Here is a 27,943-nt window from a genome sequence, read left to right as displayed (position 1 = left end):
TTACCAGACAGAGATACTAAAGCAGCTATATAACTAAGAAATAAGAGCAGTCTTACAATGAACGGAAAGATAGAAAGTCTCAGCAAAGGAAGAGAACATAAAGAATCAAATGAAAACTTTAGAACTGGAGAATGCAATACTGAAATTGAAAAGGTAAATCTTTTCCTTTATGTGAACTGCAACTAGAATGTACAGAAGAGGGGCGCCTGGGTGGCTCAGTTGATAATCAGCGTCTGACTTCAGCTCAGGTCATGATCTCACGGTTCGTGAGTTCAAGCCCCGTATCAGGCTCTGTGCTGACAGCTCAGAGCCTGGAGCCTGCTTCAGATTCTGTGTCTCCCTCTCTCTCTGCTCCTACCCCACTCACACTCTGTCTCTCTTATTCAAAAATAAATAAACATTTAAAAAAATTCAGAATGCACAGAAGATTTTCTCTTTTTCAAGAAATGGAAACATAATTTGTCATGTAGGCTACATTTGGGCCACATGAGAACATATATTCAATTCTACCTCAAAACTACAAACCCAGCAGTGCAAGCTTTTAGGGAAGTATCAGTACTTCATAATAAATACAATAAAACGGGGGGGGGGGGGGTGCCTGTGTGATGCAGTTTGTTAAGCTTCTGACTCTTGGATTCAGTTCAGGTCATGGTCTCATGGTGGTGAGATGGATCCCTGAGTTGGGCTCTGCACTGAGCATGCAGCCTGCTTGGGATTCTCTCTCCCCCTCTCTCTCTGCTCCTCCCCTGCTTGCTCCCTCTCCTTCAAAATAAATAAATCCACATTTAAAAAATAAACGCAATAAAAGGAGAGCCCATAACAAAAGAAAAGTAAATAATGGTCATCCCCTATTAACGTTTCCCCTTACTTTAATAATTTGCTTTACATTAGAATTTGGCAAACTCAGTACAACCCCCAGTATGGGGTGTTAGCAGAATTATTAACTGCTTGTTATATTTTAAAAGAAGATGATGTTGAGGCTGTATTTAAGTTTAATGGTGCGGGTGATTGGGTGATTTATGATACAGGTGATTCAGGGTTTTTTAGGGAAGAGGCCATAGGAATTGCAGCGTTATATAGTTATGGAACTTGGCTAGTGGTTGTCACTGGTTGGTCCTTGCTTATTGGCGTGTTAGTGATTATAGAAGTTACTCGTGGAAATTAAGTAAGAGTAGACTAAAAGTACTTATGTTTTGAAAACTACAATTAGCTAACCAAATACTCACTTGGAATCATCACTAAATACTAATATGTTCTTATAAACACAGTACTTAGCACAAAGTTAAAAATAAATATAAATATATGACTTCCAGAAGCAGCAATCTATAACAGACACCAATGCAGAATATGCAAATGATAATTTAAAAAAAAAACATATGACAGAATCAAGAAAATTACCCAAAGAAAAATAAAAAGCAAATATATAAAGTAATCCTAACCCCACCCCTAGCAGAGAGACTATGCCATGATTGGCTAGGAGCTGAAGGAGTGCACCCCTCAAGGCCCAGTACCTTCCTGCTTCCCAGAGATCACTTCTGCCTGAGACTGTGAAAAGAGGAAGTCAAACTCCAGAGGTAAATCTCTCACCAGATCAGCCAAGATAGCCAGCTGCTTTCTGCAAGAAAGAACAAAAATATAAAAGTTAATCATTAAACACTCTTCTCACAATTAGCTTCAACTTGCACTTCTACCTCATTGCTCACATAGTCCATCCACTAGTTGAGCCATGCTTCTTTTTGGCACTTCACTTGATTTTAAAGGTTTAAACTGCCTCCAAAATATATCCTTCCACTTAAAAGGCAATATGATACCAGTAATACTTTTTCTTTGTGTAATTTTATAATTCAAATAGTATTAAAAGATGAGACCACAGTTCTGTGCCTCTCACAACGCTGAGTATATATAAGTGGCAGGAAGCACAGTTTCATAATTGCATGATTCCTAACTACTATGAAGGGAAGCTGTCAGACTAAGGAACACAATCTTATCCTCAGATCTTACACAATACAGAAACAACACCTCATATTACCACACAACAAGCACTGTTAGATCCACAAATTAATATCCTTTACAAAACTGACAATGAACTTTTTAATCTCCTTTTATATATTTCAAGGACTGGGGTTTTGTTTCTTTATAAAAATCTTATCATTTGAAAAACCCAAATCAGGATCAAAATCCAAAGGTTATAACAATTTGGGGACAAAGTCTGAATCTTAGTATCTAGGGTTATTTTCTCCTCTCAAGTTTTATGCTATCAGTATTATTAAAGAAAAGCAAAGAAACAAAGCTAGAAGTAATAATATGAATCTAGAGAAAGTGGTTAAAAACAAAAGCAACTATCCTGGATCTTTAAAATAACTCATTAGAAAAATATTCTATTGGCTCAGCGTGACTTAGTGAAGAATGATAACACTTAAAAGTAAAGAATATATTTAAAGCAATAATTTTCTTTAAGCTCAGGTCATGGTATCATGGTTGTGAGATCGAGCCCCGCATCAGGCTCTGCACTGAGCATAGAGCCTGCTTGGGATTCTCTCTCCTGCTCTCTCTACCCCTCCCAGCTCGTGCACGCTCACTTTCTGTCTCTCTCTCTCTCAAAGTAAATAAACATTTTGTAAAAAAAAAAAAAAAAAAAAAAAAAAGGAAAAACAAAGTAATAATTTTACAATATACTGTCAAATACAATTTCTAAAATAGCTCGTTGTTATACATATTAAATTCTTACAAAAAGAATTTTACATGGGGAACAAGAGGGATTATTTTGCTCTCCCTATTGGATATGTTTCCAATTGGCTATTTGCTTAAAATAAACAAAAAGAGTGCTTGCTGATTTGGGGGACAATATGGAAAAATGGGCACCCACATACACTGGTGTTTGGAATGTAAATTACTGGTATGATCTTTTTTTGTTTTTTTAAGTAGGCTCCATGCCTAGCCTGCTTCGGATTCTGTGTCTCCCTCTCTCTCTGCCCCTAACCCACTTGAATTCTGTCTTTGTCTGTCTCAAAAATAAATAAACATTAAAAAAAATTTTTTTTTTAATTAAGTAGGCTCCATGCCTAATGTGGGGCTTGAACTTCTGATACTGAGATCGAGAGTCAATGCTCTACCAACTGAGCCAGCTAGGTGCCCCACTGGTATGATCTTTTTGAGAGCAATCCAGGACTTTGTATCCAAATTTTTAACGTGCTTAACTTTTGACCAGCTATTACGTTTTTAGAAATTTATTGCAAGGAAATCATCAGATAAGAATACAAAAAGGAAGCGAATACTGCAGCTTTATAAAAATGAAAAAGTGACAACCTGTTAAATAATCTATGTCATATCCATATAATGTAACACTAGATAGATGTTAAAAGAAATGAGGTCGACTTATACTCTATATGTATTGACATGAAAAGATGTCCAACATATTTTGAGTTCTAATAGGTTATGAAACAGTACATACAATATGATCCCAACTTACATTAAACAATAAACAAAAAACTTTTTCACGTACTGCACAGAATAGAACTTTTGTTCCTAAAATTCAATTTGTTTCTTTATTCAAAAAAAAAAACAAACAAAAACTTTCAGTGGCATCCAGGTGGCTCAGTCAGTTAAGCATCTGACTCTCGGTTTTGGCTCAGGTCATGATCTCACGTTTCGTGAGTTGGAGCCATGCATCAGGCTGTGCGCTCACGGTGCAGAGCCTGCTTGGAATTCTCTCTCTCTCTCTCTCTGCCCCTCCCCTACTCGCACTTCTCTCTCAAAATAAATAAATAAGCTTTAAAACAAAACAAAAAAAAAACCCCACAAAAACAAAAAACTTTCAGTGGCAAAATGCTGATAACTGTTGAAGCTGGGGGCTGAGAAAATAAGGATTCATTATGCTGTTCTATTTTTATTATGTTTGAAATTTTCCAGAACAAAAGTTTTTTCCCCCTTAAATGTCACCTTGTACTACCTTTGTAATTTCTTTTTAAAGGCATTTTCATTACAAAACAAAAAAGAGGTTAGTCTAACAAATTGTTAGTCTAGGCCTTTGACAAAGAAATAAAACCTAGTGATAACACATTTCAAAATATAGTCCAGGTGATTTAAACCCATTTTGAATATTGCTCACAAATGCTAATATATTAGTGGAGCATTAATTATACAAAACAGGTTCTTACAGTGATGGCTATATTTATGTCAACAACTACAGCTGCTTCAAGAGGTAGCAATGATTTCATAAGCCCAGGATAGATATAGGCATTATTTAGAAGAGGTGTTCAGAAAACGAATTAAAAGACAAGCTCTTCACAAATTCTTAAGATAAAAAAAAAAATACAAATATTCGGAGCCTCCATGCTGACAGTGAATATCTTAGACAAATGGAATGGAGTTACATAGTGGGTTTTGTCTGCATAGAAACTTCTTTGACAATGTCAATGCTGAGTGACATCAGGAGATGAGGCAATCCTTTCTTTTGCTCCAGACCCACAAAAGGGGGCCAAACCATCACCCTCCTGGTCGGCTCTGCCTTTTTGACTCCCTCATCAACTTCTTCTGTGGCCTTCATCCCCCTTCCTTGGTGTTGACCTCAGACCACTTATAAGCCTGTGATGTGGCACCCACTGTGTCACCTATACTCTTCCCAGGGTTTCTAAATTCTGAACTATATGATTATTACTTATGTCAGAATCAAAAATTCTAACTTATGTGTGTAGTATGGTTAACAACTTTGTAGAAATTACAGAGAGATGTACAGAGAGAAGGGAATATGACAAAATGAAACACTTTCAATAGGGCAATAGGGATATAAGTTGTTGTTTACTTTTCCTTTACTGCAGCTATAAGATTTTGAAATTTGGTTTTAAAAATTACAAAACACAAATATTGTTTTGTTTTGATAAGAGAAAGCACGCATGAGAGAGGGAGAAGGACAGAGGGAAAGAGAGAGAGAAAATCCCAAGCAGACCCCACGCTGAGCACAGAGCCTGATGCGGGGCCTAATCCCATGACCCCAGGATCATGACGTGAGCTGAAATCAAAAGTTGGACACTCAACTGACTGAACCATCTAGCCACCCCAAAAACAAAACCAAAAAAATTTTCTTAAGTTTATGTATTTAGAGACAGAGTACAAGCAGCGGAGGAACAGAAAGAGAGGGAGAGAGAGAATCCCAAGCAGGATCCATGCTGTCAGCACAGAGCCCAACACGGGCTGAATTGCAAGAACCATGAGATCACGACCTGAGCCAAAATCAAGAGTCAGACGCTCAACTGACTGGACCACCCAGGCACCCCAAAACAAAAATGTTTTAAAGGCCAAGATATATGGGAAAATAAGGGGTTAAAATAGGTCTCTCATTTCAACAAATGGTTATATAAAATAATCTGCTTCTCAACAGCAGACAAGATAGTAAACCAGTAATTGTGTATCTAAAGAGAAGGAAAGAAGCCCATTGAAAGAACTGTGGACATATGTTACATTGTCCTGCACGTCTGGCATAAGCAGCACAAAGCCCTACCTGCATAGCCAAGGTTTTTGTTGCTGGCCAAGAATACAAAATAAAACTTTCTGGAAAAGGGAACTGTTATTCACCAAGAAAAAAATATCTAAGCTAACAAAAAATACCTGCTGCCTATGAGACTTTGAACATTCCAGAAGAATGAATTCTAAAGTGAAGGGAGCTCACTCCCACCCCATGACCATAAGTGTGAAGGGACCAGGGAAGTGTCAAAGGGGAGAAATTACAAACAAGAATGTGTCTGACCTAAGTACAGCCACTGCCTCTTCCTCCTCTTCTTCCAAAGAAGAAAGAGGGATTGGGTGGCAAGATACTGGGCTACATTGCCAAGGTCAAGTGGAAAAGACTTGACTGGATGAAGCTGAAAAAAACTGTTCTAAAACAATGGAGACTGAGCTTTGTAAAGCAGCACCATGACCAGGCAGTTAAGGAGAGAGCAGCATTCCTTCCTACCGACCCCCAGGTACCCAGTTGCTCAGGTCAACCTCCTACAACCCTTCTGTTAACTGTGCTCCCCTTCTAGTGATCTAAATTTATCACCATCACCACTGCCCCTCAGTAAAAACTAAGAATCATTACAGCCATCACAGATAGATATTGATCCCAAAGAAGCAAATGACATGAAGCCCTGAACAGACTGTGAAATAACTGCGTGCAGGGGTGGCTTTGCTCTATTTTGAGCCAGGAGTCTTCCAGTGCCACCTGTGAACTCTGCATGGTGCACCCATAGCCCACCTTCAGACCAGGGGACTGCAAAGAATAACATGTGGAATCAGCCTGGCAACTCTCATGCCACCCATTCTCCTGTGTTCTTCAGACCCCCTATCTCACCTCTCAGGGAGAAGCCTCATGCCTGCCGTGCACAGGATGTAAAGAGGGGTCTCCTTGTGCTTCTTCACAGGCACGTGAGCAGCAGCAAAGCTCAGCAGAGGACGAAGGTAATCACTGGCATGTTCTGGAGTGTCGGCCATTGCAGAGATTCCTTAAGTAAGACAAAATACTTTAAAAAGCAGATCACGTGGATTCAGAAGACTGATACTCCAGAAAGTTCTGCATAAGGTCCTAAACACTTATTTATTTGAGAGGACGGGAACAGCAATGAATGAGATCTCTCCCATTATCCAGACTCGCAAGAAAAAAAGGGAATAGCTTTCTTTCTGCCTCTTCACTCTCTCCTCTTTCATGCCTGTAGCAGGTAAAGAGACTGACAACAAAATACATGCCAAATAGTACCTGGCTTGATTTTTTTAACCACTGGTTGGCTGTTGCGGTCTCTCATCTGCTTAATGTCCAGTAAATCATGAGGGTTGCCATTATGTCTTGGCCAGAAATAAACAAAAATCCGGGAGCCACTGCTGCCACAATCCACGACAAGTCCGTAATTTAGAGTTGGGTCTTCAGTGTTGGTTGCTTCAAGCTCCCCTACTCGAGCCAAATACCTGAGCCAGGCAAAAAGAGAAACTGGGATTAAAGAGTTTTCATGAAGTGTCCACCTGTGCCAGCCACATGGAACCACACATCCTGAGGAATGAAACAACACTGACCATAATTAGTGATGTACATAGATAATGCCTGGTTTTCTTCCCGAGAGCCATTGAAATGGCAGTGGGGGCAGTTCTGAAACTGGCTGGGATACCAAATGTTTTACCATCTTTAAAGAGCTTCTAGGTCTAAGCAAATAACTATTTTTTATTGTTATAAGCCACCGAGATATGGGGCAGTTTGTTATACACACTAGTTAACTAAAACAATCCTAATAATTTCTCTTCTATCTCTCTATCCTTTCTGTACATAAACATTAACACTACTTTGGAATGATTATCACTTAATATGTGTTTCTGGGTGGCCATATTTATGGGGCTTTTTGCTTTGTACTTTTTACTGTTAGAACTGCATTAATAAAAAATGTATTTCATAAACACAGTAGTTATTCTTTTCTATATCTTTTAAAGTATTTTACAGTCATAAAAAGAATGCTTATAAAATATGTATAAATAATAACAATAAAACAATGTACCCAACACCCAGTCTAAAAAAATAAAACATTACACTGTTAAAAAAAAATAGCTTCTAGGCCCTAGGACATCAGAATTTTGTGTTGGAATTTTTTCAGATTCTCATTATAAGGTATTTATGTGGTGGACAGCAGGAAGATGAAACAAGTAAAGATGCTACCATCAAAACACCAAGGTTTGAGTCTCTCACCTCTGGCACTTTCTATGCTGTGTGACCTTCAACAAGTTACCTATCTTCTCTCAGACTGTTTTCGCATCTGTAAAATAAGGATACCAAGTCTCCGCCCTCATACAGACAATGTATGCTGAGTGGTTAGCACAGCGCTGTACCACTGCCACTGCTTTTACTGTTATGTGATAATAATTGGGAAAGCAAACAGGAGAAGACTCTCTGGAGAAAAGAGCTGAAAAGTCCAGAAGAAAAGAAGGCTAAGAGTCGGTAAAATGCTCCTGAGTCTTAGGCTTTAATAAACATTAAGGTTCACTTAGAACCTGAGAGTCTGAAAAGTACAAACATTGCTGAACTTCTCTTTGAAGAGAAGCTCAGTGAGAATGGCTTTAACTTATTATTGGGAAAAGCTCTTTCTTGGTGCTGAGAATACATACTGCACAGTAAAGAGATTAAAACGTTGTCCTGTAAATTCTTTTAAATTTGATTAAGTATTACTATAGGCTGAGCTAATAGTTGAATAAATGCTTTGAAAGCAATGCTGTGTATTTTTTCAAGTATCATCACTAAACTCCCTTCCTTATATCTGCCCTACTCATCCAACACTGTATTTAGAGCTAATTCCTAGATCCCCTAGACCCTTACACAGAACCCCTCAGAACTAGGTTTTGTGAGGGCACCTGGGTGGCTCAGTCGGTTGAGCAACCGACTTCAGCTCAGGTCATGATCTCACGGTTTTTGAGTTCGAGCCCCGTGTCAGGTTCTGTGCTGACAGCTCAGAGCCTGGAGCCTGCTTCTGATTCTGTGTCTCCCTCTCTCTCTGCCCCTCCCCCGCTCATGCTGTCTCTCTCTGTCTCAGAAATAAACATTAAAAAAAATTAAAAAAAAAAAAAAAAAGAACTAGGTTTTGTGAAGCCTGAAACTAATGCCATTGGATAGTTGTTGTGTTTGTTGTTGTTGTTGTTGTTGTTTTAAGAAAGATTCAACATTACAAATACGAAAAGGGGCCTACACATGTAAGGGGCCCTGAAGTGTAGGTATCACTAGCTCTTCGGTAAATCTACCTCTGATCAGACAATTAGCCACATGTCCCACCCCTCACAATAATCTAGGCCATGTTTATTGGTGATTTGACACTGCTATGCAGACCGCATAGTTCCCTGCTTTGGGGAGGGAAAAGCAAACCTTGATGAATGGATGAGCATATAGAATCAGTTCTGAAATAAAAAAGTAGAGTTAAGTACCTTTCCTACTCTGCAATACAAAATAAGGGAGGATCATATATTTGAGCTCCAGTATCATGCTGTAAATGATTACATAGGATAGGGTCAGGTAGAACTTTTTTCCGGATCCAATATGAGAGGGAGTTATGGGAAATGAAGCAAGTGGTAAAAATCTGTTACACTCTAGCAAGTTTATGTTCCCAAAGACTGTTTCACCACAAACTTTACCACTCTAATCAGATTACTGGGCTGAACTGGGCTTATGATCCACAAATCAACTCATAACAGCTCACTTCTATCACATAAAAGCTGGGAAGATACCTGGGTTCAAGTTACAGAACTCTTGCAAATACTGACCTCACGCAAGGTAAGCCATCTCTAGCCCAAAGTGACTTTTCATTTCCTACCCTAGCACTCTTTCTACTTCACATGCTTCACAGATCTTTCTCTGCTTTCCCTCTCTCAAAACCTTCCCCTCTACTTTTCTGACTAGATTTTAGACCCCATTCCCTCCTGCTTAATGAATAACTTTTCTCCAGTACACTGGTTCTCAAACATCTAGGCTCAGGACCCCTTTTGTATTCTTAAAATTTATTGGATGCAAAAGAGGTTTTGTATATGCGGGTTACATCTATTTATATTTACCATGTTAGAAAACAGGACAGAAAATTTTTAATATTTACTTAGATAAAACAATACTCTTTACATATTAATATACTTTATAAAAATAACTTTTTAATTTTTAAAAAACATTTTTAATGTTTATTTTTGAGAGACAGAGAGAGCAAGCATGAGCAGGGGTGGGGCAGAGAGAGAGGAGACACAGAACCTGAAGCAGGCTCCAGGCTCTGAGCTGTCAGCACAGAGCCCAACGCGGGGCTCGAACCCACGAACTGTGATATCATGACCTGAGCCAAAGTCTGATGCCTAACCGACTGAGCCACCCAGGTGCCACCAAAATAACTACTTTTTTAAAACAAAAAAAATAGAAGAGTGACATTGTTTTATGGTTTTGCAAATCTCTCTACTGTGTAGATTAATAGAACACAGCTAGATTCTCATACTTGCCTCTGTATTCAATCTGTTACAGTATGTTGTTTTGGTTGAAGTATATGAAAAAAAATCCAGCTTCACAGAGACATGTTGGAAAAAGGAATATTTTAATAACCCGTTTAGATTCTTCTTTGATACTACACTAAAGTTCAACAAGTGGGGTTTCTTAAAGGTTAGCTGCAATGTGAAATCTAAAACCCTATCTAAGAATGTTTTATACTCCATAACATTAACCATTAGTTTATCTTGCACTTTGAACCTTGCACTTTGAATGTGCATTTACCCCGGCACAATTTTGTAACATCTTATACTGGGAAATATTGGTTCACTGAGCTATGCAAATCTCCCTAACATTGACACATTTCATTTTACAACATTAAACACACACACACACACACACACACACACACATTAATATCACTACCAATATTATCAAAAAAAGTCTTTTTCGGTGGGGGGATGGGCTAAAAGGGTTAGGGGCATTAAGGAAGACACTTGCTGGGATGAGCATTGGGTGTTATACACAGGGGATGAATCACTGGAATCTACTCCTGAATACATTATTGCACTATATGCTAACTAACTTGGATGTACATTTAAAAAAAAAAAAAAAGTCTTTTAAGTATTAAGAAGCTAGCAGACTCATGGTGGCAGATACAAATGTTCCAAACTGCTAATTTTCACTTGAAAGCTCAGATGTTATCACTGGCAATAAAAGCTAACAGTTGGCTTCCTTAAAGTGACAGGATTTTACTTCATTCATTTTCAAGAAGAGCGTTACAAAATATCCATGTCTGAAAACCATAGTTTTTCTGGCATTCTTTCAAGTAAGAATAATATTCTGTGATAAAAGCAGCTAGGTTTAACTCACACCCCAAACAATTGCCTAAGGGCTTTTCCTCAAGACAACTCGGTGTACAAGAGAAGTGCATACTTCCAATTTTGTCACACAGAATATGAAAAAGATATTTTTTTTTTAAACATTTGTATTATTTATTTTTGAGAGACAGAGACAGAGCATGAGTGGGGGAGGGGCAGAGAGCGAGGGAGACACAGGATCTGAAGCAGGCTCCAGTCTCCGAGCTGTCAGCACAAAGCCCGATGCGGGGCTCGGACTCGAGAACCTCAATATCATGACCTGAGCTGAAGTCAGACGCCTAACTGACTGAGCCACCCAGGTGTCCCATGAAAAAGATATTCTTAAATGGAACCTGAATTTTTTCCCATTACAACTGTGTGACAGTGACGACTATAATAACTAACAGTAGAATTTGGTGCCTCCATCTTGATTTGTGTCAAGGCACCTGCAGTTCTACCTACCTGTTGCTTTGCATCACTAGTATATATGTCAACTCAGTGAAAAGGGCAAATAGCAACATACTAGCCAAGAGGGAGAAGCAAATAAAGTATCCAAGGACAGATGAATAAATGAACAAAATGCATTATATACATAAAATGGATATTCTTCAGCCTTAAAAGAGAAGGAAGCTTTGTCATATGCTACATATGGGTGAGCCTTGAGGATATCATGCTAAGTAAAACAAGCCAGTCACAAAAAGACAAATATTGTGAGTTCCACTTACATGAGAGATGGGAAGCAGCCATATTCATCAAGACAGAAAATAGAATAGTGGTTACCAGGGGTTGGCGCAGGGAGGGAAAAAAGTAGAGTTGTTGTTTAATGGGTATAGAGTTCAGACTTGCAAGATGAAAAAGTTCTGGAGATTGGTCAAATAACAATGTGAATACACTTAACAGTACTGAACTGTATACTTAAAAGTTGTTAAAATGGTAAATTTTATGTTATGTGTTTTTTTCCAATTAAAAGAAGGGCAAGCAATCCCTATCAAAATAACACCAGCATTCTTCACAGAGCTAGAACAAACCATCCTAAAATTTGTATGGAACCAGAAAAGACCCCGAATAGCCAAAGCAATCCTGATAAAGAAAACCAAAGCTGGAGGCGTCACACTCCTGGACTCCAAGACGTATTATAAAGCTGTAATCATCAAGACAGTATGGTACTGGCACAAAAACAGACCCTCAGATGAATAGAACAGAATAGAGAACCCAGAAATGGATCCACAAACATATGGCCAATTAATCTTTGACAAAGCAGCAAAGAATATCCAATGGAATACAGTCTCTTGAGCAAATGGTGCTGGGAAAACTGGACAGTAACATGCAGAAGAATGATCCTTGGACCACTTTCTTACACCATACACAAAAAATAAACTCAAAATGGATGAAAGACCTAAACGTAAAACAGGAAGCCATCAAAATCCTAGAGGAAAAAGCAGCCAAAAACCTCTTTGACCTCGGCCCCAGCAACTTCTTACTCAACACATCTCCAGAAGCAAGTGACACAAAAGCAAAAATGAACTATTGGGACCTCATCAAAATAAAAAGCTTCTGCTTTTATTTTTAGGTATATACATATGTGTATATATATATACATATGTATATACATACATATATATATACACACACATACACACACAAATGGAATATTACTCAGCAATCAAAAAGAATGAAATCTTGCCATTTGCAACTACATGGATGGAGCTGGAGGGTATTATGTTAGGTGAAACTAGTCAGAGAAAGACAAATATCATATGACTTCACTCATACGTGGAATTTAAGATACAAAACAGATGAACATAAGGGAAGGGAAGCAAAAATAATATAAAAACAGGGAGGGGGACAAAACAGAAGAGACTCTTAAATATAGAGAACAAACAGAGCGTTGTTGGAGGGGTTGTGGGAGGGGGGATGGGCTAAATGGGTAAGGGGCATTAAGGAATCTACTCCTGAAATCATTGTTGCATTATATGCTAACTTGGATGTAAATTAAACAATAAATAAATTTTTTTAAAAGGGCAAATAACATCTTAGTATTATTATGAAAATAGCTTTGGCCTAATTTTGGCCTCACAAACTCCCTGAAAAGGTTTCAGGAACCCCCAAGTAAACACTTTGACAACCACTGCTGTAATGTGACCTTCTTTTTCCCATCTGCTTCTCTACCTATTCCTCCCCCTTTCCTTCTTTGACATGACTTCCCAGGACCTGAATGTGAGACCGGAAACCATCAAAACCCTAGAGGAGAAAGCAGGAAAAAAACCTCTGACCTCAGCTGCAGCAATTTCTTACTTGACGTATCTCCAAAGGCAAGGGAATTAAAAGCAAAAATGAGGGGCGCCTGGGTGGCGCAGTCGGTTAAGCGTCCGACTTCAGCCAGGTCACGATCTCGCGGTCCGTGAGTTCGAGCCCCGCGTCAGGCTCTGGGCTGATGGCTCAGAGCCTGGAGCCTGTTTCCGATTCTGTGTCTCCCTCTCTCTCTGCCCCTCCCCCGTTCATGCTCTGTCTCTCTCTGTCCCAAAAATAAATAAACGTTAAAAAAAAAAAAAAATTTTAAAAAAAAAAAGCAAAAATGAACTATTGGGATCTCATCAAGATAAAAAGCTTCTGCACTGCAAAGGAAACAATCAACAAAACTAAAAGGCAACCAACGGAATGGGAAAAGATATTTGCAAATGGCATACCAGACAAAGGGCTAGTATCCAAAATCTATAAAGAACTCACCAAACTCCACACCTGAAAAACAAATAATCCAGTGAAGAAATGGGCAGAAAACATGAATGGACACTTCTCCAAAGAAGACATCCAGATGGCCAACAGGCACATGAAAGATGCTCAACGTCACTCCTCATCAGGGAAATACAAATCAAAACCACACTCAGATATCACCTCACGCCAGTCAGAGTGGCTATAATGAATAAATCAGGAGACTGTAGATGCTGGAGAGGATGTGGAGAAATGGAAACCCTCTTGCACTGTTGGTGGGAATGCAAACTGGTGCAGCCACTCTGGAAAACAGTGTGGAGGTTCCTCAAAAAATTAAAAATAGATCTACCCTATGACCCAGCAATAGCACTGCTAGGAATTTACCCAAGGGATACAGGAGTGCTGATGCATAGGGGCACTTGTGACCCAATGTTTATAGCAGCACTTTCAACATAGCCAAATTATGGAAAGAGCCTAAATGTCCATCAACTGATGAATGGATAAAGAAATTGTGGTTTATATACACAATGGAGTACTACGCGGCAATGAGAAAGAATGAAATGTGGCCTTTTGTAGCAATGTGGATAGAACTGGAGAGTGTTATGCTAAGTGAAATAAGTCATACAGAGAAAGACAGATACCATATGTTTTCACTCTTATGTGGATCTTGAGAAACTTAACAGAAGACCATGGGGGGAGGGGAAGGGAAAAAAAAATTAGAGAGGGAGAGAGCCAAACCATAAGAGACTCTTAAAAACTGAGAATAAACTGAGGGTTGATGGGGGGTGGGAGGGAAGAGAGGGTGGGTGATGGGCATTGAGGAGGGTACCTGTTGGGATGAGCACTGGGTGTTGTATGGAAACCAATTTGACAATAAATTTCATATTTAAAAAAACACAAAAAACAAAAGTTATCCAAGCTTTGGCACTCAGGAAAAAAAAAAAAAAAGCAGCCTCCACTCAACAATGCTGACTCTTGTGATATTCACAATGATTTGAAAAGGCCTCCTGTTTTACAATGTGGAATGTCATTATTCCCTTTAAGCAGTTTGTTTATTTTCCAGTATGCACTCCTAAGACTTCTTTCCTATTTGTTCCACCTCTGCACTTAGCCTATTAAGTTTCCCAAGAGCAGACACCTTATTTGCAGTATCTCCAACTGTCACAATGCTCCTCACATTTCCTTGACGCGTATCAACCAACACTGACTGGTTTGGTCCTAGAGCTCACTGTATGGAGCTGCAGGTTTGTCAACTCCTCTATGTCTTTATTAGCTGTCTAGCTATACATACTCCAAATCAATTGGTCTCCTTTTCAGAAACTTTCAATGGCTTTCCAAAGCATCCTGTCATCCTCCTGGGTTCCTGTCAAGATAAGCAACTTTACAACTCTAATCTGCATGCAACTCAACTTTGCTTTCCCTTCTCTTAGAAGTCTCCATGTGTACATTGGTAGGAAAATGTCACCTGACATTTGAACATAAGGGAGTAAGAAAGGACCAGGCAGCAATTTTGCTACACTTCCCATTTGAATTTTTGCTCAATGGTTGCAGCCAGCAGGAAGTCTCCATTTTTCTCATCATGCATACAGATGAGTAACTGAAAAACAATTTTCCCCTCTTGGAAGTAATAGTATCACATCTTTCTGGAACTCTGACCTCTTCTGATCTAATCAGGCTTCTTACACTTTGCAAACACTGAAGGTCTTCCTCTGTCTAGGCTCCTGACACAGATATATTGATGGTCCTTTCTTGCATTTGTGACCTGCAGTCCCGGCCTTAGCCATCATTATCAATTACTTGCATTGCTGGACTCTCCTGGTTTGCTGATATTACACTAGGTTAATTCCTAAAGAGGACCTAAAACCCAAAAGAAAAGTTCCAAAATCTTTGGAATCCCTCACATCCAGTTTCCCAGGAGAGATCTGATTCACTATCGCACATATTTACCCCCCTTCATACATACATGCATACACTCTTTCTTTTTGAGAAACCTGATTTCCCTCTAATCACTGCTGAGTCAATGAAAGGAAAGTTACTCACATATACATCACCCAAAATAAAACTGAAGACAGTGGCTTTCACTGCCACTATCCTGAAAACATTAACAGCATTAGGGCAGTAACTGACCAAACCATTACTTAGCTTACAAAATCAACACTAATTATGCCACTTCCAGAGTTCAAACAGAACTCAGCAATGCACCAAAAGTCCATTAAATGGCTCCCATCAGCATGGAGCCACCAGCTTTTTGCTGAATATCATCATAGTCTTTCAACCGCATTCAAGACTCAGAACCAAATATAACATCATAGAGAAAGCAGCTGTGTGCGACTGATGATAGTAATACATACCCAGGAAAGCATCTTGTAAGGTTATTGCTTACCTCCTAACAAGATTCACCAGAGCATTAAGGAGCATTTATAATTTAAAGCTCTGCTTATAAACACTATTAACACTGTTAAAGGACAAGTAAGTGAATAAAAGAATAAATGTCAATAAATGCCAAGTAAATGCCTTCAATTTCACCAGCAAAAGTCTCTGAATGGTTCTATTGTACATAAGAAGCCTGAACTTCATCTGCATATCCTGAAGCTTATCATTTTTTTTAACATTTATTCATTTTTGAGAGATGGAGAGAGATAGAGCATGAATCGGGGAGGGGCAGAGAAAGAGGGAGACACAGAATCTGAAGCAGGTTCCAGGCTCTGAGCTATCAGCACAGAGCCCAACGTGGGGCTCGAACCCACAGATGGCAAGATCATGACCTGAGCTGAAGTCAGAACCTTAACTGACTAAGCCACCCAGGCATTCCTGAAGCTTATCATTTTTATCCTAACCAAAAGCAATGTCTCTTTTCAACTTGCTTTAAACAGAATTGAAACTCCTAAGGAAAGTCAGTACTGAACCCACTGCTGATGCAGAACTTTTCACTCATAGTTATACCCCGATGACAAAGGAATATAAAGGCACCATCTTTCAATAGCTACCGAAGACATTCTCTGGAACAACAGTAAACCAGACAAATATTTCCCATCTAATGAAGACAGTAGTGGGGCTACAAAAAAGTGAATCATACTAAACATTAAGGTTAAGAAAAAATGTATTGTAGATACAGAACATTTACATAAGGATAGTTTACCATTTGTCTTGCACTATATATATGTATCCATGCTAAAAGTGCCCCTTGTACTAAAAATTATTAATAAATTTTAACAATTTACCTAGCATCCAGGGCTAAAATTTTCCAATGGAACTCTGTGATATGGAAATATTCCCTATCTCTCCAATGGGATACCCGCTAGCCACCATAGGATAGCTGTGGCCAGTGCACACCTGAAATGTGACTAGTGCAAGTGAAGAACTGAATTTATTGTCTTTTAATTAATTTAAATTTAAACAGCCATTGTGGCAAGTGGCTACCCTATTGGATACCACAGTGTAAACAATAATTTTTGTTGAATAAATGAACAATGAATAAATAAATGTAAAATATGCATTAAGTCTGATGAAGTTGTTAGAGCACATCTTATAATATATGGCACATGCCAGATAAACAGTTGATTAAAACATGTATCTAACAAAAATTATTCTTAAAAATAGCTTTGCTATGCATGTAGGGGTAGAGTATATCCAGGAAACCTCTGTACTTTCGCTTAGTTTAGCTGTGAACTGAAAACTGCTCTAAAAAATAGAGTCTATTAAAAACAAAAACAGCTCTGGATTCTACCCTTACTGACACCCACCCCATCACTCTCTAAATTTATCTTTTCTTGAATTCTAGTTCTGATGCAAACTTCCTGTTTTCTCCTTCCAGAAGCAATGTTGAGTAAATGTTCATAATAAACAAACAAAAAATACCACAACTCTTTAAAATTGAAACTACTGAGGGAAAACCCTCATACAGGCTTCTAAAATCCTGGGTCATATTGCCTGGAGGTGATATGCTAGCTCCACCAATGGCTGAAAAAAAAATCAAATTAAAATATTTTTTTTTCCATTACAAACTACTGACCTAATTTCATCACGTGAATTGGAACAAGCTGAAAAGATATGACTTTGTATTACATGTAATATACAAATCACAACCATAAACATGTGTCCTAAAATTTTTGTAAGCTGTTGAACTAAAGTGTTTCCATCAATTCCTAATTATTTGCTTGATCATTTTATCATCAGCTTGTGCTCACCAGTATCTAATCAATAGCAGCAGCCAGAAAAAAAAATTCTGGGAGGAAAATTTTAATTGGAGATAATGCTGCCCATAACCTTCAGTGTATATCTGGAAGGCAGAAGATGGAATTAGCGAACAGAAAAATCAAGTTTATTTCAAACAATAAGACTAACCCTCATGATGCAATAGGTAGTCCTAGATGCTTTTCTCTTTTAATCCAAATGACAAAACTATAAGGCAGGCATTTGTACCTCTACTTTACACATAAAGAAAATGAGATTCCAGAATACAAGATGTGCACAAGGTCACCCAACTATTAAACGATGGGTTGTTTAGCTCTAAAATTAATCCTCTTTCCCCTACACCTCAATACTTCCTCTCCAAATAAGTATAACTGAAACTTACAGCATGGTTCCCAACTTAGGCTGCATATTAGAATCACCTTTAGAAGGGGTTCAATTATTTGCATTTTTTAAAAGGTCCCCAATGATTTAGATACATAAAATTTGAAAATCACTGATTTAACACAATTAATTTGTAATAGAGAAGTTTTAATAAAATGTGTAGAACTGCTTAACACTATAGAAATGGTCTGCAGAAATTTTGAATTATTCAGTCAACTTTTAATAAGTTTCCTTTCTCCTGCCTCACTTGTTAGGGTATTATTGACTATTGTCATCAGTGTGCCCACATCTAATGACTAGCACACCCTTCCTACTACCACCATCTAATTTGCTGTTTATCTGCTGTGTTCTGAGACAGGAGAAAACCAAGCTAATTAAAACAGTGTGTAAAATAAAAGCAAACACAGTCTATGGGAAAGCCTATCTTATCAATAAAGAACATGAGCTTGTAGTTCATGAACTTAGTGATAACAACTTTAGTTACTCAGGGCCTCTTCTGATTAACTTCTGATTCTTAACTTTGTTCCTGATTCTACATAGTTATACATAAACTATTCTCTCATTGGGAAATAATTATTCCTTCACATCTGCCTCCCTAACTAGATTATGAACCCGATGAGTTCAGGAGCCACGTTTTATTCATCTTTGTACCTTAGCATCTACAACAGTGTCATGCACACAGCAAGCTCCCAACGAATGTTTGCTTCCAAATTCCAAAAGGGGCTGCCATGAGTGAAAGGTGATGATATATAGCAATTTGTGGCAATATGCATATAACCTTTCATTAAAGAATAGGAGCTCTAGGCTATATAGCTGCTGGTTGCTCAACCAGAGCATTATGGGTTATTAGGACTTTGGTAAAGTAACCACAGGCGTAGTCTGTGTGTCCCTTAGTTCTGCAGTTAATCTGTTGCTATTAATTCAACCTAAGTATTTATCAGATCTGGCCACTTGGGGCATAATAATAGACAGGAACTATCAGATCACTCTATCTCCCACATATCCCTCAAATGCATTTACTTCTCTCCATTGTCGTTGCTTCCATCCAAGTTCAGGCGACCATCATCTCTGTACTGAGTATTCCTATCCATCTCCCTCCTTTCATGTTTATCCCACAATGCCACCAAAGTAAGCTTTCCTTATTTTTAAAAATATTTATTTATTTATTTATTTATTTGGAGACAAAGAGTATAGCAGAGGAGGGTCAGAGAGAGAGGGAGGGAGAAGGGGGGAGAGAGAGAGAGACAGAGAACATCCTAAGCAGGCTCTGACACTGTCAGCATGAAACCCACATGGGGCTTGAACTCACTAACTGTGAGATCATGATCTGAGCCAAAATCAATAGCTGGATGCTTAACAGACTAAGCCACCCAGGTGCCCCAAAGTAAGTTTTCTTTAAAAAGCAATTCCAATCATACCACTCTTCAAAGCCTTTCAAAGCTTTCCCTCTGCCCTTAAGAAAATGTCTAAACCCCCTCAAATGACTTAATAAGCCCAGCGTGATCTACCTCTCCAGCCACATAGCTCACCACTCACTAACAGTCTTTATTGTAGCCATGTTAACCTACAGAATTCCATAATGATACCTCACTGTCTTCCGGTGGAAAACTGTGCTCAAGTGTGTCAAGAAAATCTCAATAAGCATTTAAAACCCTCAAATTATGGATTTAGTTCTCTGAAGCTAACAGGCTTCTTAAGGCCAATTGTTGACAACTATAGTCATCTAAACAAATGTTTCTCTTCAGAAAGAAAGAACAAAAAATATAAATAAATATAAATGAATAGTGCTACTAGAGAAGGAAAGGTTGAAAACATAAACATCTTGAGAAAAGGTACCAACGTCTCCATGTCCTGGTACCTATTATCACCTAGCACATAGCAACTGCTCAATAAATGCTTGCTGAATGAATGAATGACCAAAGTGAATTGGAAATGAGAAATTCTGGGGACAGAACAACATAGAAATATTAAGGGAGTGATCACAGGTCCCAATTCTGACCAGAAAAGATAGAAGGAAAGGGCTGCTGGAGGTTTCCAGGAAGGGTCCTCTTCATTCATATACAAGAGCACAGAAGGCCTGTTTCTCTCCTGTGGGACATGAGTGAGGATGCATGTAGCCCTAGTTGCTACTGGCTGCTGTTTTGCAACAATTCAGTAAGCAGATGCTGTAGAAAACAGAGACAGAGATTCTCATCCTGACAGCCAATGTTGAACTTATTACGGTCCTTTACACCTGGACTTCTAGTCATGTGAGCCAATAAACTATCTTATCATTTAAGTCAGTTTGACTGTCACTTATAATCCAAAGTCTCCTGATACTGTCTGAGAAGGAATACAGAGAAAATCAAGTTGATGATGAACACAACATGTCATCATTTCATTTTGTAGCCTAATCAGAAATTAACCTCAAAAAAAATAGCAAAATGAATCACTGTTATAAAGGAATATAGATCTTCAATGCAACTGGTAAGGCATTAAAACTATATCAAATAATGGGGGGCCTGGGTGGCTCAGTCAGTTGGGCGTCCAACTTGAGCTCAAGTCATTATCTCATGGTTTGTGAGTTCAAGCCCCACACTGGGCTCACTGCTGTCAGTCTGTGAGCACAGAGCCCACTTTGGATCCTCTGTTCCCCTCTCTCTGCCTCTCCCTCACTGCGCTCTCCCAAAAATAAGTATTAAAAAAATATATATGTATATCAAATAATTCAGATGTATTTTCTGTAAAAAAATAAAGGTATTCATATCTCACTGGATGGAATTAACAGTAAGTTAGACTTGATAGAAGAAAATACTAATGAACTGGAAGGCACAGCAATATAAAATATCCAGAAAGAAACACAGAGAGAAAAAAGACTAAAAAACATAAATAAATGAGCTGTGAAAAAGCTTCACATGGTTCAATATATATGTGATTGGAGACACCAAAGGAAAAGTGGAAGAGGAAAGGAAAAAATATTTGAAGAAATAATGGTCAAAATTCTTCTGATTTTGATTAAAAAACATAAATCCATAGATCCAATTATGAGCACATCATAAGCAAAAGAACCATAAAGAAAACTACATCAAGGTATATTACAGTCAAATTGTTTGAAACCAGTGATAAAATCTAAAAAGCAGCCTGAGGAAAGTCACTTGATGTACAGAGAACAAGATTTAAAAATTATAGCAGACTTCTCCTCAGAAAGAATGTAAGTCAGAAGACAGTGTAACATTGTTTTTAAAGTAAGGAAAGGAAAAAAAAAAAAATCAACCTAGAGTTCCATACCCAATGAATTTCTTTTAAGTTTATTTATTTATTTTGAGAGAGACCGAGAAAGAGTGCAGAAATGGGAGAGGGGCAGAGAGCAAGGGAGACAGCAGATCCAAAGCAGGCTCCATGCTGACAGCAGAGATTCTGATGCAGGGCTTGAACCCACAAACTGTGAGATCATGACCTGAGCTGAAGTCAGACACTTAACCAACTGAGCCACCCAGACACCCCCCAACAAATATTTTTAAAGAGAAAGCAAAATGACTTTTTTAGTCACAGAAGGTGAAATAATTCACCAACCACAAAGTCATACTACCAGACTTGTTAAAGGAAATCTATTAGACAAAATGAATATCCCACCAGGTAGAAATATGAACTACACAGAAGAATGAAAAGGCCCAGAAATGGTAAATATACTAGCCATTTTTTTCTTATTTTTGAAATCTCTTTAAAAGACAACTGAATGTTTAAAGCAAAAAATAACAATATATGGTGGAGTTCATAACATACGTAGAAGGAAGATGCATGACAATAATAGCACAAAGGCTTAGGGGAAAAGGTAAAGAGGTACACGGGAAGAGGAATTATATTACTTGAAGATAGACTATGGTAAGTTAATGACGTATATTATAAACCATAAACCCTAAAGCAACCACTAAGATAAAAACAAAAATAAAAACAAAATCCCCAGAGTTATACCTACTAAGCCAACAAGAGATAAAATGGAATATTTAAATGTACTCAATTTATCCTTTCTTAATAAAAGCCCTCGAGAAAGTTGGGATAGAAGGAACATACTTAAACCTCATAAAAGCCATTTATGAAAAGCCCACAGCTAATATCATCCTCAATGGGGAAAAACTGAGAGCTTTCCCCCTGAGATCAGGAACACGACAGGGATGTCCACTCTCACCACTGTTGTTTAACATAGTGTTGGAAGTGCTAGCATCAGCAATCAGACAACAAAAGGAAATCAAAGGCATCAAAATTGGCAAAGATGAAGCCAAGCTTTCACTTTTTGCAGATGACGTGATAATATACATGGAGAACCCGATAGACTCCACCAAAAGTCTGCTAGAACTGATACATGAATTCAGCAAAGTCTCAGGATACAAAATCAATGTACAGAAATCAGTTGCATTCTTATACACTAATAATGAAGCAACAGAAAGACAAATAAAGAAACTGATCCCATTCACAATTGCACCTAGAAGCATAAAATACCTAGGAATAAATCTAACCAAAGATGTAAAAGATCTGTATGCTGAAAACTATAGAAAGCTTATGAAGGAAATTGAAGAAGATATAAAGAAATGGAAAAACATTCTGTGCTCATGGGTTGGAAGAATAAATATTGTTAAAATGTCAATACTACCAAAGCTATCTACACATTCAATGCAATCCCAATCAAAATTGCACCAGCATTCTTCTCGAAGCTAGAACAAGTGATCCTAAAATTCATATGGAACCACAAAAGGCCCCGAATAGCCAAAGTAGTATTGAAGAAGAAGACCAAAGCAGGAGGCATCACAATCCCAGACTTTAACCTCTACTACAAAGCTGTAATCATCAAGACAGCATGGTATTGGCACAAAAACAGACACATAGACCAATGGAATAGAATAGAAACCCCAGAACTAGACCAAAAAAGTATGGCCAACTCATCTTTGACAAAGCAGGAAAGAATATCCAATGGAAAAAAGACAGTCTCTTTAACAAATGGTGCTGGGAGAACTGGACAGCAACATGCAGAAGAATGAAACTAGACCACTTTCTTACACCATTCACAAAAATTAACTCAAAATGGATAAAGGACCTGAATGTGAGACAGGAAACCATCAAAACCCTAGAGGAGAAAGCAGGAAAAGACCTCTCTGACCTCAGCCGCAGCAATTTCTTACTTGACACATCCCCAAAGGCAAGGGAATTAAAAGCAAAAATGAACTATTGGGACCTCATGAAGATAAAAATCTTCTGCACAGCAAAGGAAACAATCAGCAAAACTAAAAGGCAACCAACAGAATAGGAAAAGATATTTGCAAATGACATATCGGACAAAGGGCTAGTATCCAAAATCTATAAAGAGCTCACCAAAATCCACACCTGAAAAACAAATAACCCAGTGAAGAAATGGGCAGAAAACATGAATGGACACTTCTCTAAAGAAGACATCCAGATGGCCAACAGGCACATGAAAAGATGCTCAACATCGCTCCTCATCAGGGAAATACAAATCAAAACCACACTCAGATATCACCTCACGCCAGTCAGAGTGGCCAAAATGAACAAATCAGGAGACTATAGATGCTGGAGAGGATGTGGAGAAACGGGAACCCTCTTGCACTGTTGGTGGGAATGCAAACTGGTGCGGCCACTCTGGAAAACAGTGTGGAGGTTCCTCAAAAAATTGAAAATAGACCTACCCTATGACCCAGCAGTAGCACTGCTAGGAATTTACCCAAGGGATACAGGAGTATTGATGCATAGGGGCACTTGTGACCCAATGTTTATAGCAGCACTCTCAACAATAGCCAAATTGTGGAAAAAGCCTAAATGTCCATCAACTGATGAATGGATAAAGAAATTGTGGTTTATATACACAATGGAGTACTACATGGCAATGAGAAAGAATGAAATGTGGCCCTTTGTAGCAACGTGGATGGAACTGGAGTGTGATGCTAAGTGAAATAAGCCATACAGAAAAAGACAGATACCATATGTTTTCACTCTTATGTGGATCCTGAGAAACTTAACAGAAACCCATGGGGGAGGGGAAGGAAAAAAAAAAATGAGGTTAGAATGGGAGAGAGCCAAAGCATAAGAAACTCTTAAAAACTGGGGCGCCTGGGTGGCGCAGTCGGTTAAGCGTCCGACTTCAACCAGGTCACGATCTCACGGTCCGTGAGTTCGAGCCCCGCGTCGGGCTCTGGGCTGATGGCTCAGAGCCTGGAGCCTGTTTCCGATTCTGTGTCTCCCTCTCTCTCTGCCCCTCGCCCGTTCATGCTCTGTCTCTCTCTGTCCCAAAAATAAATAAACGTTGAAAAAAAAAAAATAAAAAAAAAAAAAAAAAAAACTCTTAAAAACTGAAAAAAAACTGGGGGTTGATGAGGGGGTGGGAGGGAGGGAAGGGTAGGTGATGGGCATTGAAGAGGGCATCTTTTGGGATGAGCACTGGGTGTTGTATGGAAACCAATTTGACAATAAATTTCATATATTAAAAAATAAATAAATAAATAAATAAAATAAAATGTACTCAATTTAAAAGATGGGAGAGAAAGAGGGAGAGCAAAGAGCAAGATGTGACAAGCAGAAAACAAACAGCAAGGCAGATTTAAACTTAAGCATAATCAATAATCACATGAAATGCAAATGGCCTAAACACTTCAAATAAAAGGCAGACATTCAGACTGGATAAAAAGCAGTTATTTATAAAAAGACTGGATAGATATAAAATATAAAGAAATAAAGGCTAAAACTATAAGGATGGAAAAACATCTCTAATGCTAACACTACTCAAAAGAAAGCTGAAGTAATTATATTAGTACCAGACTAGTAGAGTTCAGGCCAAAAAATATAATCAAGGATAAAAAGAGTCATTTAATAATGATAAAGGGTCAGTTCATCAAGAATACATAACAGTCCTAAACATTTATGCATCCATTAAGTCAGTCCACCAAAACAAGAATATAGAAAGACGCCTTTCATGGTTAAAATGCAACATCAGCATTCCTGAATCAAAAGTGAACCCTGCCAAAATGGAGCTTAAGATCTTCTTTATGTAATAAGTGGCATGCAATTTTACTAATCAAAGTGCAGTATTCCCCCAAAAGGGTCAAAGGTAGTACTTTGTGAAATGTCAAAATATTTATGACTTCAATGCCAAGTCTGATCAAAGTGATCTAAGGTTGACTCACCTTTCATATTGCCTATCTCGTGGCAATGAAGCACCCCAATGTCGAAAGTCCATGATTAACATAAGTAAAAGGAGGCAGGATATGAAGAAGAGTCCTAGGAATGCCACCCTCTGGCGGGGAAATGGGTTCACTGTGGGCACAGTGAAGTACCAGGAGGCTGGGCAGAGGTAGGAAAAACTGATCCTGAAATGAGACAAACATTAGTAAGAAAAGTCTCTACATCTGAGTGCCAAAAAAAAAAAAAAAAAAAAAAGGCTTTTAAACTGTATTAAAGCCCTTCCTGATAAAGGCAAAAATTTATGCCACTATCAGTCTATAGAAGTTCTTTTAGTCTCAAATTTTAGAAAAGGACTTATATGATTCATGGTGCTTCTACTATAAATCAGAAAAGCCTTATCTTCTCTTTTCCCAATGTCTGCACTTTTGGGTATAATTCAAAGAATTACAGTTCTCATGTTTATGAAAAGATCACTAGTCTCCCTGGTCAACCTCACAACATTGAAGAATCAGAGCAACTACAACATTCCCACCAACAATGATGTCAAAAAACTGGATAATCTGTATATTTATTAAACTAATTAAAAAATATTTTAATAGGTAATATATGCACATGAAACAAGTTTAAAAGGATATATAGTGAAAAATGAGTCTTTTGCCTTAACCTAGCATTTCCTACTGAAAGGCAAGCACTGCTACCCTGTCTCTACGTATATTTCCAGGGGTATTCTATGTTTACACGAGCATAAATATATATCAGATATGACAATATGCATGTGTGTATCTCATTCCTCTGGTTTTACACCGTACCTACTGTTCTGCATCTTTGCCCACTTACTCTATTTGACAACTGTTCCATTTGGTACATGTAGATCCACATTAATCTTTTCTGGAAGTTCCAGAGTATCACACCATATGGATATACATATTCAACTATGAATCTCACTTCCTATATTGATTCAAAAGGACCTCGGTCTACTTTCAAACAAACAAACAAAATCTTTGTTTAACCTCCTCAAAAAGCACACAGCCTCACTCAAATGGAAATCTGAAAGAACATTACATTTTAGCACTTTCCGGAGCTGAGCAAGCACTCAGTCTACCACCCTGGAGTTATGGGCTAGAAACTATGGTAGCATTTGCCTTAAAAAAAAAAAAAAAAAAAAAAAAAAGTAACTTTGATCTTCTCCCCATCCATCCGAGGAAGCTGCAAAGTCCAGATGCAGCACTAGGGCAAACCTCACTTGTAAAAACCTCCCAGGGCCCCTCAACCTATCTGCCACCCCCAACTGAGCCCCTAGCTGAGGAGAAAATGTGCAGCCTTACCTAGCCATGGGATCCCTTCAGTGGTCTCAGTGCCTGTCACCTCCTTTTCTTTTTGCCCTGAGAAATGGGTCTCCTTGTCTCAGGCATCTCCTAAGTCTGCAGCCTGTTAAGAGTTCGTTGGGTTTCAGGCTTACCTCCAGCAGTGCCCACAGGACTAGACTTCCGAGGGAAGGCCAAGGCGCCCACCCGCCTACTCCAGATGCGTCCGCTCTTGTTCCTGGGGCCCAGCTGACTCTAAGCCGGCTCCCGGGGAGCCGGGCATTCTCGAGGAACCGGCGCTCCCCAGGTGGCGGGGATTGGAAGACCCACTCCCCCTCCCCGCCTCTCCCAGCCCCGCGGCCCTCCCGCGCTCGCACTCACGGGTCGAGAGTCCCGCAGTCTCCCCTGGCACCGTTCCGCTCGGTCCAGAGCGGTTCCCCAAGGCCTTTAGTCCAGCCGGAAAAAACCTTGGGCGGGCGGCGGCGCCACGTCCCCAAGGAAACCGCAGGGAGCCAATGACTGACAGGAGAACCGCGGAGAAGAGCCCACCCTCCACCCAGCCGGAGCAGCCTGCGAACTTGCTCCGCCAGCCCCACGTCCTTTCGCCAGAGTGGCCAATCCCCAAGAGCGTTCGGCCTCTAATCCCCGCCCCGGGATTTCGAGCGCGTCCAATCCGGAAGGGCGTCGTGCCGTAGCTCCGCCTCGATAGACCCGCGTTGGGCGCACAGGTGAGCTGTGTCGAGCGGTGGGTGGATCCTCTGCGCCAGCTGCGCTCTTGGCGGTGGTGCTGTTTCTTAGCTGGTTGCTTTCTACGTTGCCGCTTCCAGAATTGTGCAGCTCCGGTGGGTGGATCTTGGAGTGGCCGCGAGAGAAGTGCATCCCTTTCCCACAACCAGTTGGAGGTATTGTGTCCACCAGCCCTGATCTCCGGAATCAAACCTTCGCTATAGCCTCCTAGACTCGTGCCCTGGCCTCTTTGTCTTGTCCTGTTAGAGAAGCATAAACTGGAGACCACATCGTCTATACCGAAGCGCTTGTATCTATTCATTCAGCATTCATTGAATGTTTGTGTGCCATACATGAGCCGTTGTGCCCCTGCTCTCCCGGACCTTACAGTAATACATACAAAGGTAATGTTTCCTTAATGTTTTTCCTCCTTGCTTACACCAGCCGTTTCTGTCATTTCCAGGAGGAAGCCGTTTGTACAGGATAAAGTCCAAGTCCTTACAAATGTGGCTTATACGTGGCAGTCCACGACCCTCCCATGCAGCTTCTACTTTTCACCTCCCTTATTATACCTCAGAAACGCACATCTATCTGTGGCTTCTGCTCTCTTAAGCTTTGCTCATTCGACCTCCTCCACCCTTCCATCCGCC

The 27,943-nt window shown here is 39.3% G+C and overlaps 1 protein-coding gene across 1 annotated transcript in view; it reads right to left on the bottom strand.

Annotated features, from left to right (window-relative positions):
• Positions 1-27,062, bottom strand: part of ENTPD7 (ectonucleoside triphosphate diphosphohydrolase 7) — a 45,132-nt gene extending 18,070 nt beyond the window's left edge. Inside the window, exons 1-6 of the mRNA XM_040486127.1 lie at positions 26,949-27,062; positions 26,589-26,691; positions 25,266-25,448; positions 6,731-6,936; positions 6,329-6,479; positions 1,512-1,615 (exon numbers count right to left, since the gene is read on the bottom strand). Coding sequence (XP_040342061.1) covers positions 1,512-1,615; positions 6,329-6,479; positions 6,731-6,936; positions 25,266-25,448; positions 26,589-26,596 — 652 coding nt within the window. The 5' untranslated portion in view covers positions 26,597-26,691; positions 26,949-27,062. The remainder of the gene's footprint in view (positions 1-1,511; positions 1,616-6,328; positions 6,480-6,730; positions 6,937-25,265; positions 25,449-26,588; positions 26,692-26,948) is intronic.
• Positions 27,063-27,943: the final 881 nt, after the last annotated feature.

This window comes from Herpailurus yagouaroundi, unplaced genomic scaffold (assembly GCF_014898765.1).
Source record: "Herpailurus yagouaroundi ecotype Mexico unplaced genomic scaffold, PumYag 163, whole genome shotgun sequence".
In the NCBI taxonomy this organism is placed as follows: Eukaryota; Metazoa; Chordata; class Mammalia; order Carnivora; family Felidae; genus Herpailurus; species Herpailurus yagouaroundi.
This window is presented reverse-complemented; position numbering and strand designations above follow the sequence as displayed.